Source organism: Salvelinus namaycush, chromosome 3, assembly GCF_016432855.1.
Source record: "Salvelinus namaycush isolate Seneca chromosome 3, SaNama_1.0, whole genome shotgun sequence".
In the NCBI taxonomy this organism is placed as follows: Eukaryota; Metazoa; Chordata; class Actinopteri; order Salmoniformes; family Salmonidae; genus Salvelinus; species Salvelinus namaycush.
In genome coordinates this window covers 14,436,485-14,452,614 of record NC_052309.1, presented here as the reverse complement: position 1 = coordinate 14,452,614, position 16,130 = coordinate 14,436,485, and the positions used below count along the sequence as shown (strand labels likewise).

The window sequence follows — 16,130 nt, the reverse complement described above, 5'->3', positions numbered from 1 at the left end:
GCAGGGTCTATAGAAATATACAGTGTCCCTGGCCCAACCTCAACTACATGACTCTGACGGTAGTTGTTTGCAAGAGGCTTTAGATGCTTAGTGATGCATTGTCTTCTGTTTCTGGGCATGTGGTGTGGATGTTTGGTTCTGAATAGGTCGCACCTGACTAATGGTACACTTTCATGTTGCTTCTCAGTACTTGTATTCCTTTTTTGAATGTATCTAAAGTCTGTTCCTCTCCATTAACTGTGTTTCTGTGTAGGAGTTATGGAGAAGCTGGGCATGGGTCCAGAGGAGTTACTGAAGGAGAACCCTCGTCTGATCTACTCATGCCTCACTGGCTACGGCTTGAGTGGAGCCAAGGCTGCTGGCCATGACATCAACTACCTCGTCATGTCAGGTGGAAACAACTTCACTGTAATAAAACTCGTATTATTTCTCTTGACTTTCCATCAGTGACATAAGATGTGGAACGGCTTCAGTTGAAAATCAAATATAGGAAAAACAGACCATTCAATGGCATATTACTTACGATTGATAGCTCTGTAATAATTGAATAGTCTCGATGGCAACCATCTGGGTCGTTCCACGAATAGAGTACCTTTTTGCGTCCCTCTGATATTTTTAGTAGAACTTGTGTACCAATATTGAATTTTAAAAGCCTGTTACAGTGCCTTCAGAAAGTATTCACACCCCATTACTTTTTCCACATTTTGTCGTTACAGCCTGAATTTAAAATGGATTAAATTGCTTTAAAAAATATATATATTTACAAATTAATTATAAATGAAAAGTTAATGTCTTGAGTCAATAAGTATTGAACCCCTTCTCCCCTGATTGCTCAGCTCTAGGAAGAGTCTTGGTGTTTCAAAACTGGAACGAACTACAAAAATCTCTGAAACTGGAAACACTTATCTCCCTCACTAGCTTTAAGCACCAGCTGCAGAGCAGCTCACAGATTACTGCACCTGTACATAGCCCATCTATAATTTAGCCCAAATAACTACCTCTCCCCCTACTGTATTTATTTATTTATTTATTTTGCTCCTTTGCACCCCATTATTTCTATCTCTACTTTGCACATTCTTCCACTGCAAATCTACCATTCCAGTGTTTTACTTGCTATATTGTATTTACTTCGCCACCATGGCCTTTTTTGCCTTTACCTCCCTTATCTCACCTCATTTGCTCACATTGTATATAGACTTATTTTTCTATTGTATTATTGACTGTATGTTTGTTTTACTCCATGTGTAACTCTGTGTTGTTGTATGTGTTGAACTGCTTTGCTTTATATTGGCCATGTCACAATTGTAAATGAGAACTTGTTCTCAACTTGCCTACCTGGTTAAATAAAGGTGAAATTAAATGGATGGAGGCCACTGTGTTATTGGACACCTGCAGAAATGTTTTGGTACCCTTCCCCAGATCCGTGCCTCGACACAATCCTGTCTCAGCGCTCTATGGATAATTCCTTTGACCTCATGGCTTGGTTTTTGCTCTGATTAACACTGTGATCTGTGGGACCTTTTATATAGACAGGTGTGTGCATTTCCAAATCATGTCCAATCATTTGGATTTACCACAGGTGGACTCCAATCAAGTTGTAGAAACAGCTCAAGGATGATCAATGGAAACAGGATGCGCCTGAGCTCTATTTTGAGTCTCATAGCAGAGGGCTGAATGCTTTATGCTAAAATTTCTAAAAACCTGTTTTCACTTCGTCATTCTGCGGCATTGTATGTAGATTGATGAGGAAAATGTGTTTAGTTACTCAATTTTAGAATAAGGCTGTAACGTAACAAAATGTGGAAAAAGTGAAGGGGTAAAAATGTGTCACATAATATGTTGCATGGACTCACTCTGTGTGCAATAATAGTGTTTAATGTTTAACATGATTTTTGAATGACTACATCATTGCTGTACTCCACACGTACAATTATACAGTCGTATGAAAAAGTTTGGGCACCCCTCTGAGGCTGCATAATAATTTACTCTGTCGTCACAGAAAATGATCACAGTGGCATGCCATTCATTTTCTAATAAAAGCTGAGTACTGGGGTATTGTTCAGACAAAGATTTTTAGTGTAGCAATATTAAGTTGTATGAAATTAAATCAGATGTGAAAAATAGGCTATGCATAAATGTGGGCACCCTTGTCATTCTGTTGATTTGAATACCTGTAACTACTTAGCACTGATTAATTGGAACACACAATTGGTTTGGTGAGCTCATTAAGCATTGAACTTCATAGACAAGTGCATCCAATCATGAGAAAAGGTATTTAAGGTGGCCAATTGCAAGTTGTTGTTCTCTTTGACTCTCCCCTGAAGAGTGGCAACATGGGGGCCTCAAAACAACTCTCAAATGACCTGAAAACAAAGATTGTTCAACATTATGGTTTAGAGCACATATGTCAGAGTCAAGGCCCGCGGGCCACATCCGGCCCGCGAGAAGGTTTTTTACGGCCCCTGGGATGATCTTGATTTATTATTAGAACCGGCCCGCAGACCGCAGCAAGCCGGCAGCCCGCAGATCTTTTACACGCACCAATACTACATTTCCCACAATGCAACGGTGACGCACCGAGCAGTAGGCTGCTTCATTTCAATATTTATTGGCACAGCAGTCGTCAGCATCACAGTAAAATTAACTTTCAGATACCCATCAAAAATGGCAAAACGGAAGGTGGACACTGAGAACCGGGGGTTTCAAACAAGGTGGGAGTCGGAGTATATGTTCACGGAGGTAGCTGGAAAACCTGTGTGTCTTCTGTGTGGAGAAAGTGTGGCGGTACTGAAAGAGTATAATCTGAGACGACATTATGAAACGAAACACGCGGACAAAAACAAGAATATGGACATGGAACAAAGGCTACAAAAGGCAGAGGAATCTCGACAGGCTCTGTTCAAAAAAGCCAAATCACAAGGCCAGGCTGCTGTCAAGGCCAGTTTTATTTTGGCAGAAGAGATCGCTAAATCAGCCCGGCCATTTACGGAGGGGGATTTCATCAAAAACTGCATGATTAAAGTTTGTGACGAAGTTTGCCCAGAAAAAAGGCAACTCTTTTTAAATGTGAGTCTGAGCAGAAACACCATTGCCGAGAGAGTAGACCAGTTGTCCATCAATCTAAAAGAGCAGCTTGTGAAAAAGGGAAAAGATTTCATTGCATATTCCTTGGCTGTGGATGAGAGCACCGACATTTCTGACATTGCCCAGTTGTCAATTTTCATCCGCGGAGTGGACTCCAGCCTAAGCGTGACAGAGGAGTTTTTGGCTTTACGTCCTATGCATGGCACAACTACGGGGCATGATTTGTATGAAGAGGTGTCAAGATGTGTAAATGAGATGGAGCTGCCTTGGGAAAAACTCGTGGGTTTGACAACCGACGGAGCACCTGCGATGTGTGGACACAGGAGCGGACTGGTGGCGAAGATACGGGAAAAGATGCAAGAGGAAAACGCGACAGGTGAGCTGACAGCTTATCATTGTATCATACACCAGGAAGCGTTGTGCGGTAAAGCCTTGAAAATGGAGCATGTAATGAGCATCATCACGCGCACAGTTAACTTTATCAGAGCCAAAGGTTTGAATCACCGCCAGTTCAAGGCATTTCTGACGGAGTTAGAAACGGAGCATGGTGATTTGCCTTATCACACAGAGGTGCGATGGCTAAGCCAGGGAAAGGTGCTTCAAAGATGTTTCGAGCTTCGTGAGGAGATTTGTCTGTTCTTGGACAGCAAAGGGAAAGACACAACACAACTCCGAGACGAAATGTTTCTGTGTGAAATGGCTTTTCTGTGTGACATTACGAGTCATCTGAATGCAATGAACTTGCAGCTGCAGGGTCGGGATCATGTCATCTCTGATATGTACAGTACAGTGAAGGCATTTAAAACCAAACTGACTCTGTGGGAGACGCAGATGCGGAAAGAAAATTTGAGCCACTTTCCCAGCTGCCAGACCATGAAAGAGAAGCTCTCTACCAGTGCGTTCCCGAGCGCACAGTTGGCTGATAAAATAGGTATGCTTGCCGCTGACTTTCGACGCCGATTTGCTGACTTTGAAGCACAAAAAAGCAGGTTGGAACTGCTCGGTAACCCATTTGCTGTTGACGTGGAAAGCTCACCACCAAACCTCCAAATGGAGTTGATTGACCTCCAATGCAATGATGCACTGAGGGCAAAATATGCGGCAGTGGGTGCTGCGGAGTTCGCCCGTTTCCTCCCCGACACAATGCCCCAGCTGCGCATCCAGGCTGCTCAAACGTTGTCTATGTTTGGCAGCACATACCTGTGTGAACAACTGTTTTCTTTGATGAACCTGAACAAAACATCACACAGAAGTCGACTTACTGCTGAACACCTCCACTCAATTCTGAGGATTTCCTCAGCTCAGAGCCTTACCCCGAACATTGATGAACTTGTGGAAAAGATGGGACACCACCAAGTATCACCCTCAACCTCAAACAAGTGAACATTACTGTGCAATCACATATTTAGAGTTTTTACTCAGTTCAAGTTTAAAAGTTAAAGTTTAATATTTGTTTTCACTGCATGTTACTTCTCCTTAAACAAAGTGTTGTTTTTGATTAATAGATTTTTGCACTTTATTTTATTGTATTTCAATCCAATTATATTTTAAAAATATTTCAGTTGAGTGGATGATAGAAAATTGCTATTATTGTTTTTTTCTTTGAAGTAAATTTAGCCCACTTTTGCTAAAATAGAAAATATAGGCTACTGATGGTGCCTTGAATACCGGTTTCTTTCATTTAATGTTCATGTTATGGGGATTTTTATATAAAGGAAATTTGTCTTTTGTGTCTGTTGAAAATTAAAGATTACTGACAGAGCCATAAGAAAATATTGCTTTATTTATCTGATCATATTGGAATATATTTGTTAGGTTTTCAGTAGGTTCAATTAGGTTCACTAGACTATATGCGTCATTTAAACATTTTTCAATGAACATTCGAACAGTCCGGCCCTCGGCTTGTAGCTAAATTTTTTATTTGGCCCTCCGTCCATTTGACTTTGACACCCCTGGTTTAGAGGAAGGCTACAAAAAGCTATCGCAGAGATGTAAGCTGTCAGTGTCCACTGTGAGGAACATAGTGAGGAAATGGAAGACCACAGGCACAGTTCTTGTTAAGGCCAGAAGTGGCAGGCCAAGTAAAATATCGGAGAGGCAAAGGCGAAGGATGGTGAGAACGGTCAAAAACAGCCCACAGACCACCTCCAAAGACCTACAACATCATCTTGCTGCAGATGGTGTCACTGTGCATCGTTCAACAATTCAGCGCACTTTGCACAAGGAGAAGCTGTATGGGAGAGTGATGCGGAAGAAGCCTTTTCTGCACACACTCCACAAACAGAGTCGCTTGAGGTATGCAAACGCACATTTGGACAAGCCAGCTTCATTTTGGAATAAGGTGCTGTGGACTGATGAAACAAAGATTGAGTTATTTGGTCATAACAAGGGACGTTATGCATGGCGGCAAAAGAACACAGCGTTCCAAGAAAAACACTTGCTACCCACAGTAAAATTTGGTGGGGGTTCCATCATGCTGTGGGGCTGTGTGGCCAGTGCCGGTACTGGGAATCTTGTTAAAGTTGAGGGTCGCATGGATTCCACTCAATATCAGAAGATTCTTGGGAATAATGTTGAAGAATCAGTCACAAAGTTGAAGTTACGCCGGCGCTGGATATTTCAACAAGACAACGACCCAAAACACTGCTCAAAATCTACCCGGGCATTTATGCAGAGGAACAAGTACAATGTTCTGGAATGGCCATCCCAGTCCCCAGACCTGAATATCATTGAGAATCTGTGGGATGATTTGAAGCGGGCTGTCCATGCTCGGCAACCATCAAACCTAACTGAACTGGAGATGTTTTGTAAGGAGGAATTGTCCAAAATACCTTCATCCAGAATCCAGACACTCATTAGAGGCTATGGGAAGCGTCTAACAGGCTGTTATTTTAGCAAAAGGAGGCTCTACTAAATATTGATGTGATTTTTCTATTGGGGTGCCCAGATTTATGCACCTGTCTAATTTTGTTTTGATGCATATTGCACATTTTCTGTTAATCCAATAAACCTCATTTCACTACTGAAATATTACTGTGTCCATCAGTTATTTGATAGATCAAAATGAAATTGCTGATCCAAACACCCAATTATTTATAAATGGAAATCATGGAAATTGTCAGGGGTGCCCAAACTTTTTCATACGACTGTATGTAAGGTACCTCAGTCGAGCAGCGAGTTTCAAACACAGATTCAACCACAAAGACCAAAGAAGTTTCAGAAATGCCTCGCAAAGAAGGGCACCTATTGGTAGATGGGTAAAAATAAAGCAGGCATTGAATATTCATTTGAGAATGGTGAAGTTATTAATTACACTTTGGAGGGTGTATCATTACACACACTCACGACAAGATACAGGCATCCTTCCTAACTCAGTTGCCGGAGAGGAAGGAAATGGCTCAGGGATTTCACGATGAGGCCAATGGTGACTTTAAAACAGTTACAGAGTTTAATGGCCGTGATAGGAGAAAACTGAGGATGGATCAACAACTGTATAGTTACTCCACAATACTAACCTAAATGACGGAGGGAAAAGAAGGAAGCCTGTACAGAATAAAAATATTCCAAAACATTCATCCTGCACTAAAGCCACTAAAGTAACTGCAAAAATTGTGGCAAAGCAATTCACTTTTGGTCCTAAATACAAAGTGTTATGTTTGGGACAAATCTAATGCAACACATTACAGAATAATAATACATGGGACTTATATAGCGCTTTTCAAGGACCCAACGTGTCTTTACAACTGAGTACTACTCTACATATTTTCAAGCATAGTGGTGGCTGCATCATGTTATGGGTATGCTTGTAATTGTTAAGGACTGGGGAGTGTTTCAGGATGAAAAAAACTGAATGTGTCACGATCGTCGAAGGGAGAGAGAGAGGACCAAGGCGCAGCGCGTGAAAAATACATCTTCTCTTTATTTTAAGAAGAAAAATGAAACAAAACAACAAACAGACGACCGTGAAGCTATAAATCCAGATAGTGCTGACACAACCACTACACATAGACATAGACATAGACAATTACCCACAAAAACCTAGTGCCTATGGCTGCCTTAAATATGGCTCCCAATCAGAGACAATTAATGACATCTGTCTCTGATTGAGAACCCTTCAGGCAACCATAGACACAGCTAGACTACTATACTAAACATAAACCCAACTACTCTAATAAACCCCCTAACCTTACAACCACCCTAGACACTACAAAAACACATACATTCACCATGTCACACCCTGACCTAACTAAAATAATAAATGAAAACAAAGATAACTAAGGCCAGGGTGTGACATAACCCCCCCCTTAAGGTGCGAACTCCGGGCGCACCAGCATAAAGTCTAGGGGAGGGTCTGGGTGGGCGTCTGTCCACGGTGGCGGCTCTGGTACTGGTCGTGGTCCCCACCCCACCATAGTCACTACCCGCTTTCGTAGCCTCCTCCAACTGACCACCCGCCAACTTAACCCCACTGGATTAAGGGGCAGCACCGGACTAAGGGGCAGCACCGGACTAAGGGGCAGCACCGGACTAAGGGGCAGCACCGGACTAAGGGGCAGCACCGGACTAAGGGGCAGCACCAGGATAAGGGGCAGCACCAGGATAAGGGGCAGCACCAGGATAAGGGACAGCACCAGGATAAGGGGCAGCTCCGGACTGAGGGACGGCAGCTCCGGACTGAGGAACGGATCCTGGCTGGATGACGGCTCTGGCGGATCCTGGCTGGACGGCTCTGGCGGATCCTGGCTGTACGGCTCATGGCTGGCTGACGGATCTGGCTGCTCATGGCTGGCTGACGGATCTGGCTGCTCATGGCTGGCTGACGGATCTGGCTGCTCATGGCTGGCTGACGGATCTGGCTGCTCATGGCTGGCTGACGGATCTGGCTGCTCATGGCTGGCTGACGGCTCTGGCAGATCCTGTCTGGTTGGCGGCTCTGGCAGATCCTGTCTGGTTGGCGGCTCTGGCAGATCCTGTCTGGTTGGCGGCTCTGGCAGATCCTGTCTGGTTGGCGGCTCTGGCAGATCCTGACTGACGAATGGCTCTAGCGGCTCCTGACTGACTAACGGCTCTGACGGCTCGGGACAGACGGGCGGCTCTAATGGCTCGGGGCAGACGGATGGCTCAGACGGCGCTGGGGAGACGGATGGCTCAGATGGCGCTGGGGAGACGGATGGCTCAGATGGCGGTGGGGAGACGGATGGCTCAGATGGCACTGGGCAGACGGATGGCTCTGGCCGGATGAGGCGCACTGTAGGCCTGGTGCGTGGTGCCGGAACTGGAGGCACCGGGCTAAGGACACGCACCTTCAGGCTAGTGCGGGGAGAAGGAACAGGGCATACTGGACCCTGGGGACGCACATTAGGCCTAGTGCGTGGTGCCGGAACTGGTGGTACCGGGCTGGGGACACGCATCTCAGGGCTAGTGCGGGGAGCAGCAACAGGATGCACAGGACTCTGGAGACGCACAGGAGGCTTGGTGCGTGGTGCCGGAATTGGTGGTACCGGGCTGGAGACACGCACCATAGGACGAGTGCGTGGAGGAGGAACAGGGCTCTGGAGACACACTGGAAGCCTGTTACGTGGTGTAGGCACTGGTGGAACTGGACTGGGGCGGGGAGGTGGCGCCGGAAATACCGGACCGTGCAGGCGTACTGGTTCCCTTGAACACCGAGCCTGCCCAACCTTACCTGGTTGAATGCTCCCCGTCGCCCGACCAGTGCGGGGAGGTGGAATAACCCGCACCGGGCTATGTAGGCGAACCGGGGACACCATGCGTAAGGCTGGTGCCATGTATGCCGGCCCGAGGAGACGCACTGGAGACCAGACGCGTTGAGCCGGCATCATGGCACCTGGCTCAATGCCCAATCTAGCCCTACCAGTGCGGGGAGGTGGAATAACCCGCACCGGGCTATGAACACGTACAGGAGACACCGTGCGCTCTATTGCGTAACACGGTGTCCGCCCGTACTCCCGCTCTCCACGGTTAGCCTGGGAAGTGGGCGCAGGTCTCCTACCTGCCCTCGGCCCACTACCTCTTAGCCCCCCCCCAAGAAATTTTTGGGTAGTACTCACGGGCTTCCAGCCTTGCCTCCGTGCTGCCTCCTCATATCGCCTCCTCTCGGCTTTCGCTGCCTCCAGCTCTTCACGAGGGAGGCGATATTCTCCCGGTTGTGCCCAAGGTCCCTTTCCATCTAATATCTCCTCCCATGTCCATGAATCCTTGATGCCTTGATCCTGTTGCCGCTTGTCACGCTGCTTGATCCGGGTTTGGTGGGTAATTCTGTCACGATCGTCAAAGGGAGAGAGAGAGGACCAAGGCGCAGCGCGTGAAAAATACATCTTCTCTTTATTTTAAGAAGAAAAATGAAACAAAACAACAAACAGACGACCGTGAAGCTATAAATCCAGATAGTGCTGACACAACCACTACACATAGACATAGACATAGACAATTACCCACAAAAACCTAGTGCCTATGGCTGCCTTAAATATGGCTCCCAATCAGAGACAATTAATGACATCTGTCTCTGATTGAGAACCCTTCAGGCAACCATAGACACAGCTAGACTACTATACTAAACATAAACCCAACTACTCTAATAAACCCCCTAACCTTACAACCACCCTAGACACTACAAAAACACATACATTCACCATGTCACACCCTGACCTAACTAAAATAATAAATGAAAACAAAGATAACTAAGGCCAGGGTGTGACAGAATGGAGATAAGCACTGGCAAAATCCTAGAGGAAAACCTGTTTGTCTGCTTTCCACCAGACACTGGGAGAGGAATTCACCTTTCAGCAGGACACTAACCTAAAACATGAGACCAAATCTACACTGGAGTTGCTTACCAAGAAGACAGTGAATGTTTCTGAGTGGCCTAGTTAGAGTTTTGTCTTAAATCTACTTGAAAATCTATGGCAAGACCTGAAAATGGTTGTCTATCAATGTACAACAACCAATTTGACATAGCTTGAAGAAAAAATTATAATGGACAAATGTTGCACAATCTAGTTATGGAAACTGTTAGACTTACCCAGAAAAACTCACAGCTGTAATTTCGGCCAAAGGTGCTTCTACAAAGTATTTACTCAAGGTGGTGAATAGATATTTCTGTAAATCAAACATTTCAAAAAACATGTTTTCATTTTGTCAGTATTGGGTATTGTGAAAAGATGGGTGAGAGAATTTTAGCTGTAACACAATAAAATGTGGAATAAGTCAAGGGGTAATGAAGTGCCCTTTAATATGGAACACGAGGGAAATTCAATTAATCCGATTTTTAGCCCACTTAACCCAAAAATGTAATTTCACCATCGTTGTAAAGCCCTAGTTACTTTGTTGCTTTGACAAAGTCATTTCTGAAGACAGTAATTTATTTTGCGTGATTAGTGATTCATTTACATTTCCTCTTATTTTAAGGTCTAACCTGTTAAGTGAACTGAACTCTGGTTTGAAAATTGTGAAATTATATGTGCAAAAGAAAAATGAAATTGTTTTGTTTTGTGGTGGAAAACTGAGCAGGTTAAGCATAACACATCAACCCTGTTAACTATAGATAGATAGGCTAGAAATGTTTTAAGAATACATTTTTTTGGGAAGCTTGCATTCAATTGCCCCTCCATTCCCCCTGTCACAATGGGAGTTATGGTGGATTTAAGATGAAAACTTCAACCCTGTGTCACGCCCTGACCTTAGTTCCTTTTTTATGTCTCTATTTTGGTTTGGTCAGGGCGTGAGTTGGGGTGGGCATTCTATGTCTGGTGTTCTATGTTGTCTATGTGATGTTGCATGTCTGCACTCGTGTCATTTAGCGTTCACGTTCGTTTTGTTATTTTGTATAGTTTGTTCAGTCTTCTTCGTTATTAAAAAGAAGATGTATTATCATCACGCTGCGCCTTGGTCTCCTCACTACGACGATCGTGACACCCTGTTACTTTAATTGCCACTTACTATAGCCATGTTTCTATGTGCTCTTTATGACAGAATGTAAACATTTGGTGAAATAACGTTTTTTGGGGGGAGGGTCATTTACATTGCCCAAATGGCACTTTATTGGTGGAATGACACTTCTTTTGAACTCAAGCTAATTCAAACCTATTGTTATTAATAATGTATCATATTTCAATTATCATCTGGAATATAATTGAAGGCTATAAATTCAATGACTATGGTTTATTACGTAGCTAATGACTTTCTGTTAGACTAGATGTTTATTTTAGATCATTTACAGCATCCTTTCTATGTACTGTACCATTGTCCATACAGACATAAAGGAATCTCCCTCCAATTCTGCCTCGCTTACTCCGTTCCGTGTATTCCCCTCCTCCTGTGTCAGTCTTGTTGTCCATGCTGGGCCGGAGCCATGAGAAGCCCTACCCTCCTCTGAACCTGGTGGCAGACTTTGCGGGCGAGGGTCTGACGTGTGCCTTCGGGGTGGTCCTGGTCCTGCTGGAGAGGACCAGGTTGGGCAGAGGGCATGTCATTGATGCCAGCATGGTGAGAATGAGATCAGCCCAGTTGAGGTCTGAGCAGATCACGACCCTCAGTCCACTTCTACACCCACAGTGCTGTTCTCAGTACACCTACAGTAAATGCTTTCTAAAGAGCAATAGTGAAATAATGCTCTGTAGCTCCAGGTACATCTGTACAATGCATATCATAAGATGATACACATACTGGTTTGTACATTGCAGCATATTGTTTTTTGCCTAAAGAAGGCCGTAGGATATAATGTTTATTTAATAGAAGAAGACTCTGAACCAGGGCCCTCAACAACAACAGAAACTTCCAAACTTTTTTCTCTGCTCCTGAAACCTGAACTTCATTTGCTAGGGTGCTGGCCCACGTGGGGAGAAATATAGGAAAAATAGTGTGGCACAGCTTCATGAAAACAGTCGCTTTTAAACTAGGGATTTCATGGCTAATTGAGGTATGTCATTCATTCTGCTCATAGATTATGCATGTATGAACTACACATTGGCTACAAATCCAGCCAAAAGCGGTATGTTAAAAAAAGTATTTTTTAGTTGCCAAAAAAACAGAGCATGTCTTTAATAAATGCCAGTCAAGTCTAGTACGTAGATTAGGTGGGATGTAGGATGTGCTTAAGGTTTGGTTTTATTGACTTTTGCCGCAGCTCACTGTCATATTTTATATGTTGTTAGAGCCCTAGACGCTATGCCGCCTGAAGCCCCATTTTTATTTTTCAATGAATATATTAACCTCCCCTCCATGATCGCTGTAAACAACATTACGTTTTGCTTAAGGCTTGTACTTTCTTTTTACTCCAGGGATTGTGGGCACTTTTCCAAAGATAGAGATCACAATTTTAAGGTTAATACCATGCTGTGAAGAGATCTGCAAATGCAAAAGAAATCACGGTTTTAGTTATGGGAAGAATCATAATATTGTAGCTGCCATATTCAAGGATTTAATAACCACGTCATGTCTTACCATTCCAATCTCACTGAGTAAATAATTTATGTAAACTACATATGTTGGTATGCAAACCTTAGGTATGCAGTCGGCTACTTCTTATTCATGCCTGTGATGTAGATGACTGCTCTTTTGTCAGTAAGAAGTACACGTAATCTGCTGATAACTGCCTCGGTGACGGGCCAAAACAGTCACATTGTTGGTTGGCAAGGCAATTAGCCCTAGTGATGGGCATTCCGGCTCTTTTTAGTGAGCCTGCTCATTCGGCCCAGCTCACCAAAAAGAGACGGCTTTTTTGGCTCCCAAACGTCTCTTTAAAAAAAATATGTGTTGTATTTTTTCAAGTCAAACAGTTTGCAATAGTTTGACTATGATTAGTGTTAAAACAATTATAATAAAATTATTAAATTAAAACCTCTTGACACTAGGGGGGCGCCATTTCGACTTTGTAAAAATTCGTTCCCAAATTAAACTGCCTCGTACTCAATTCTTGCTCGTACAATATGCATATTATTATTACTATTGGATAGAAAACACTCTCTAGTTTCTAAAACCGTTTGAATTATTTCTCTGAGTGAAACAGAACTCATTCTGCAGCACATTTCCTGTCAGGGAGTGAGATTTCAGAAATCGAGGTCCCTGTTCTGAGGTCAGTTTATAAGTCCCCATGTAAGCCATCGGGCTACATGCACTGCATACGCCTTCCTCTAGATGTCAGTAAGCGGGGAGAATTTGAATGGAGTGGATTGCGCAATCTGGGGCCCTATATAAGACCGTGGAACGGAAGTACCGTTCTTTTCAACGGGGCGCCTGGCGCAGCAGGGACATCACAATGGCCTCCTGCAAAGCTTTCGTTTTAGCAGTTCTATATCTCCGGTCATGTTTTTATTTGTTATAGTTGTTAAAGACATCATAAGGTAGTTAATTTAAACCGACTTATAGCAGTTTATATCAGTTTATTGCGATTTTCTGGGATTTCTTTGTGACGCGCTATCAGGAGTTGGACACCTTTCCGGCACATAGCTAACGTTAGCGGCTATTTCGACAGGAGAAGAGGACATCTTTCAACCAAAAGACGATTGTTCTGGAGAAAGGACACCTTGCCCAAGATTCTGATGGAAGCTCAGCAAATAGTAAGCAGTCTTTATGCTGTTAATTCGTATTTATGTTGACAAATGTCAAATAATAATTCCGCCATGAATTTCGGTGCGGTCTCGCTTTAGCGCACGCTGTATTGCGCAGTAACGTTAATTTTAAAAATATAACACAGCGATTGCATTAAGAACTAATTTATCTTTCATTTGCTGTCCAATCTGTATTTTTTAGTCAAGTTTATGAATAGTTTTCGATTAGATTAGGTGCCTCTCCAAGATGGCGCCGGACAGATTGCTTGAAGTTTTGGCCACTAATCACATTGTATAACCACGATTTGTGCCGCTAAATATGCACATTTTCGAACAAACTCTATATGCATTGTGTAATATGATGTTATAGGACTGTCATCTGAAGAATTCTGAGAAGGTTAGTGAAAAAATTAATATATTTTGGTGGTTTATACGTTATCGCTATTTTTGGCTTGAATCAATGCTGTTGTGATGTTTGCTATTGTGGTAAGCTAATATAACGCTATATTGTGTTTTCGCTGTAAAACACTTAGAAAATCTGAAATATTGGCTGGATTCACAAGATCTGTGTCTTTCATTTGCTGTACGCTGTGTATTTTTAAGAAATGTTTTATGATGAGTAATTAGGTAATACACGATGGTCTCTGTAGTTATTCTAGTCGCTTTGGTGAGAGTTGTGATGGTGGCTGCAATGGTAAACTATGATTTATACCTGAAATATGCAAATTTTTCTAACAAAACATATGCTATACAATAAATATGTTATCAGACTGTCATCTGATGAAGTTGTTTCTTGGTTAGTGGCTATTTATATCTTTATTTGGTCGAATTTGTGATAGCTACTGATGGAGTAAAAAACTGATGGAGTAAGAATAGTGGTGTCTTTTGCTAACGTGGTTAGCTAATAGATTTACATATTGTGTCTTCCCTGTAAAACATTTTAAAAATCAGAAATGATGGCTGGATTCACAAGATGTGTATCTTTCATCTGGTGTCTTGGACTTGTGATTTAATGATATTTAGATGCTAGTATTTACTTGTGACGCTATGCTAGGCTATGCTAGTCAGCTTTTTTACTGATGGGGGTGCTCCCGGATCCGGGTTTGGGAGGAATTAGAGGTTAAATCATACTCTACCTTAACCACAATGTATTTAAAAATGCATTGGTTTGTTATGAAAAAGAATGCTATTAAACATTTGCATTTAAAGTATAACTTTTTAATCTATATGAACAAAGTGCATATTAAATCTAACCATTCAAAACGAATACAATCTGAACAGCATAATTGAATATTGCACCATAACAAAGAAAAATAAATAGGGGCTCCTCCAAATAGGATCGGACCTCCATAATGGCATCTGCTGAGGGATTCCTTCGTGCTGCATCCCCAGCTGCTCTCTCGTCAAACAGCATCCAAACAGCAGACGTTTGTGGCACTACTGCTGGTGCTTCTGCTCCATCTGATCCCTCTTCTTCCTGTTGCCCTGGTGCCTGAGCCAGCTGACTGATGGGACTGTCCCTCCCTGCTGCTGAGGTTATTCTTTGAAGAGCCTCATCAATCACTCTGGCGTCACTGAAGGCTAACATCAATGAAGTGACATGTAACCGACATGTAAGAAGTGGTTACCCTTGATGACCAGCAGTCAGTGGTAAGGCAAACTGCAGAATCTTTTTGGACTCTTTCCCACACTGAAGCCTGTGTGCTCTCGTACAGTTGTGGAATAAGTGATTTTGAAAGGGTTTTCCTACTTGGAATTGTGTACATTGGATTTAGACTATTGCTAATACTTCTAAAACCTCTGTCCTCCAATGACTGGAAATCGGTGGCAATCCTTTTAGCCAATGCAATATCAATTTGGGCTTGTTTTTCTGCAGACATAGACTTTGGCATAAACTGGTCCATAGAAGACTGCGTTGCTGTGGGTCGTGGAGTAGGCCTACTTGACTGAGTGGATACATCCCCACGTGTGGAGGTGCTGGCTCCACCACTATCACTAGCAAGCCCGCTAGTTTCTCGAAGCTCCGCTACAGCTAGCTTCACAGTTGGGTGCACAGTTCGCATACGTCGGTGTAGGTTGTGCGTTGAACCGGCTTTATATGAGATTTTATTTTGGCAAATTCTACACTGTGCTCTAACATTGTCTACATTATTAAAATACATCCAAATGCTACTGTGCTTCTGACTCATTTTCCAGCTGTTGTTTTCATAGCTGTCCTTCCTCTCTCTCCTCAGTTGCTAAGTGTGTGACTGTGAGTGAGTTGGCTCGGCCCTTCCTCACGCATCTTTGGTTCATTGGTTGACACTGCGTGTCTGATTGACAGGAACAACAGGTGAGGCTGTTAGTCTGAGCAGACAGTCAGAACGTATGTGTGCGCTTGAGCATTTAGGCCTATATTATTTAATTTATTTTTTTGTTCTTTGAATTTGTTAATTATATTCATTTAAGTCTGTTGATTAATCATATCTTAATTTTTTT

General features: G+C 43.2%; 1 protein-coding gene across 1 annotated transcript in view; it reads left to right on the top strand.

Annotated features, from left to right (window-relative positions):
• The window catches only part of LOC120044813 (alpha-methylacyl-CoA racemase-like), a 39,322-nt gene that overhangs the window by 815 nt on the left and 22,377 nt on the right, over window positions 1–16,130 (top strand). Inside the window, exons 2-4 of the mRNA XM_038989484.1 lie at window positions 147–163; window positions 254–391; window positions 11,429–11,589. Of these exons, the coding sequence (XP_038845412.1) occupies window positions 147–163; window positions 254–391; window positions 11,429–11,589 (316 nt within the window). The remainder of the gene's footprint in view (window positions 1–146; window positions 164–253; window positions 392–11,428; window positions 11,590–16,130) is intronic.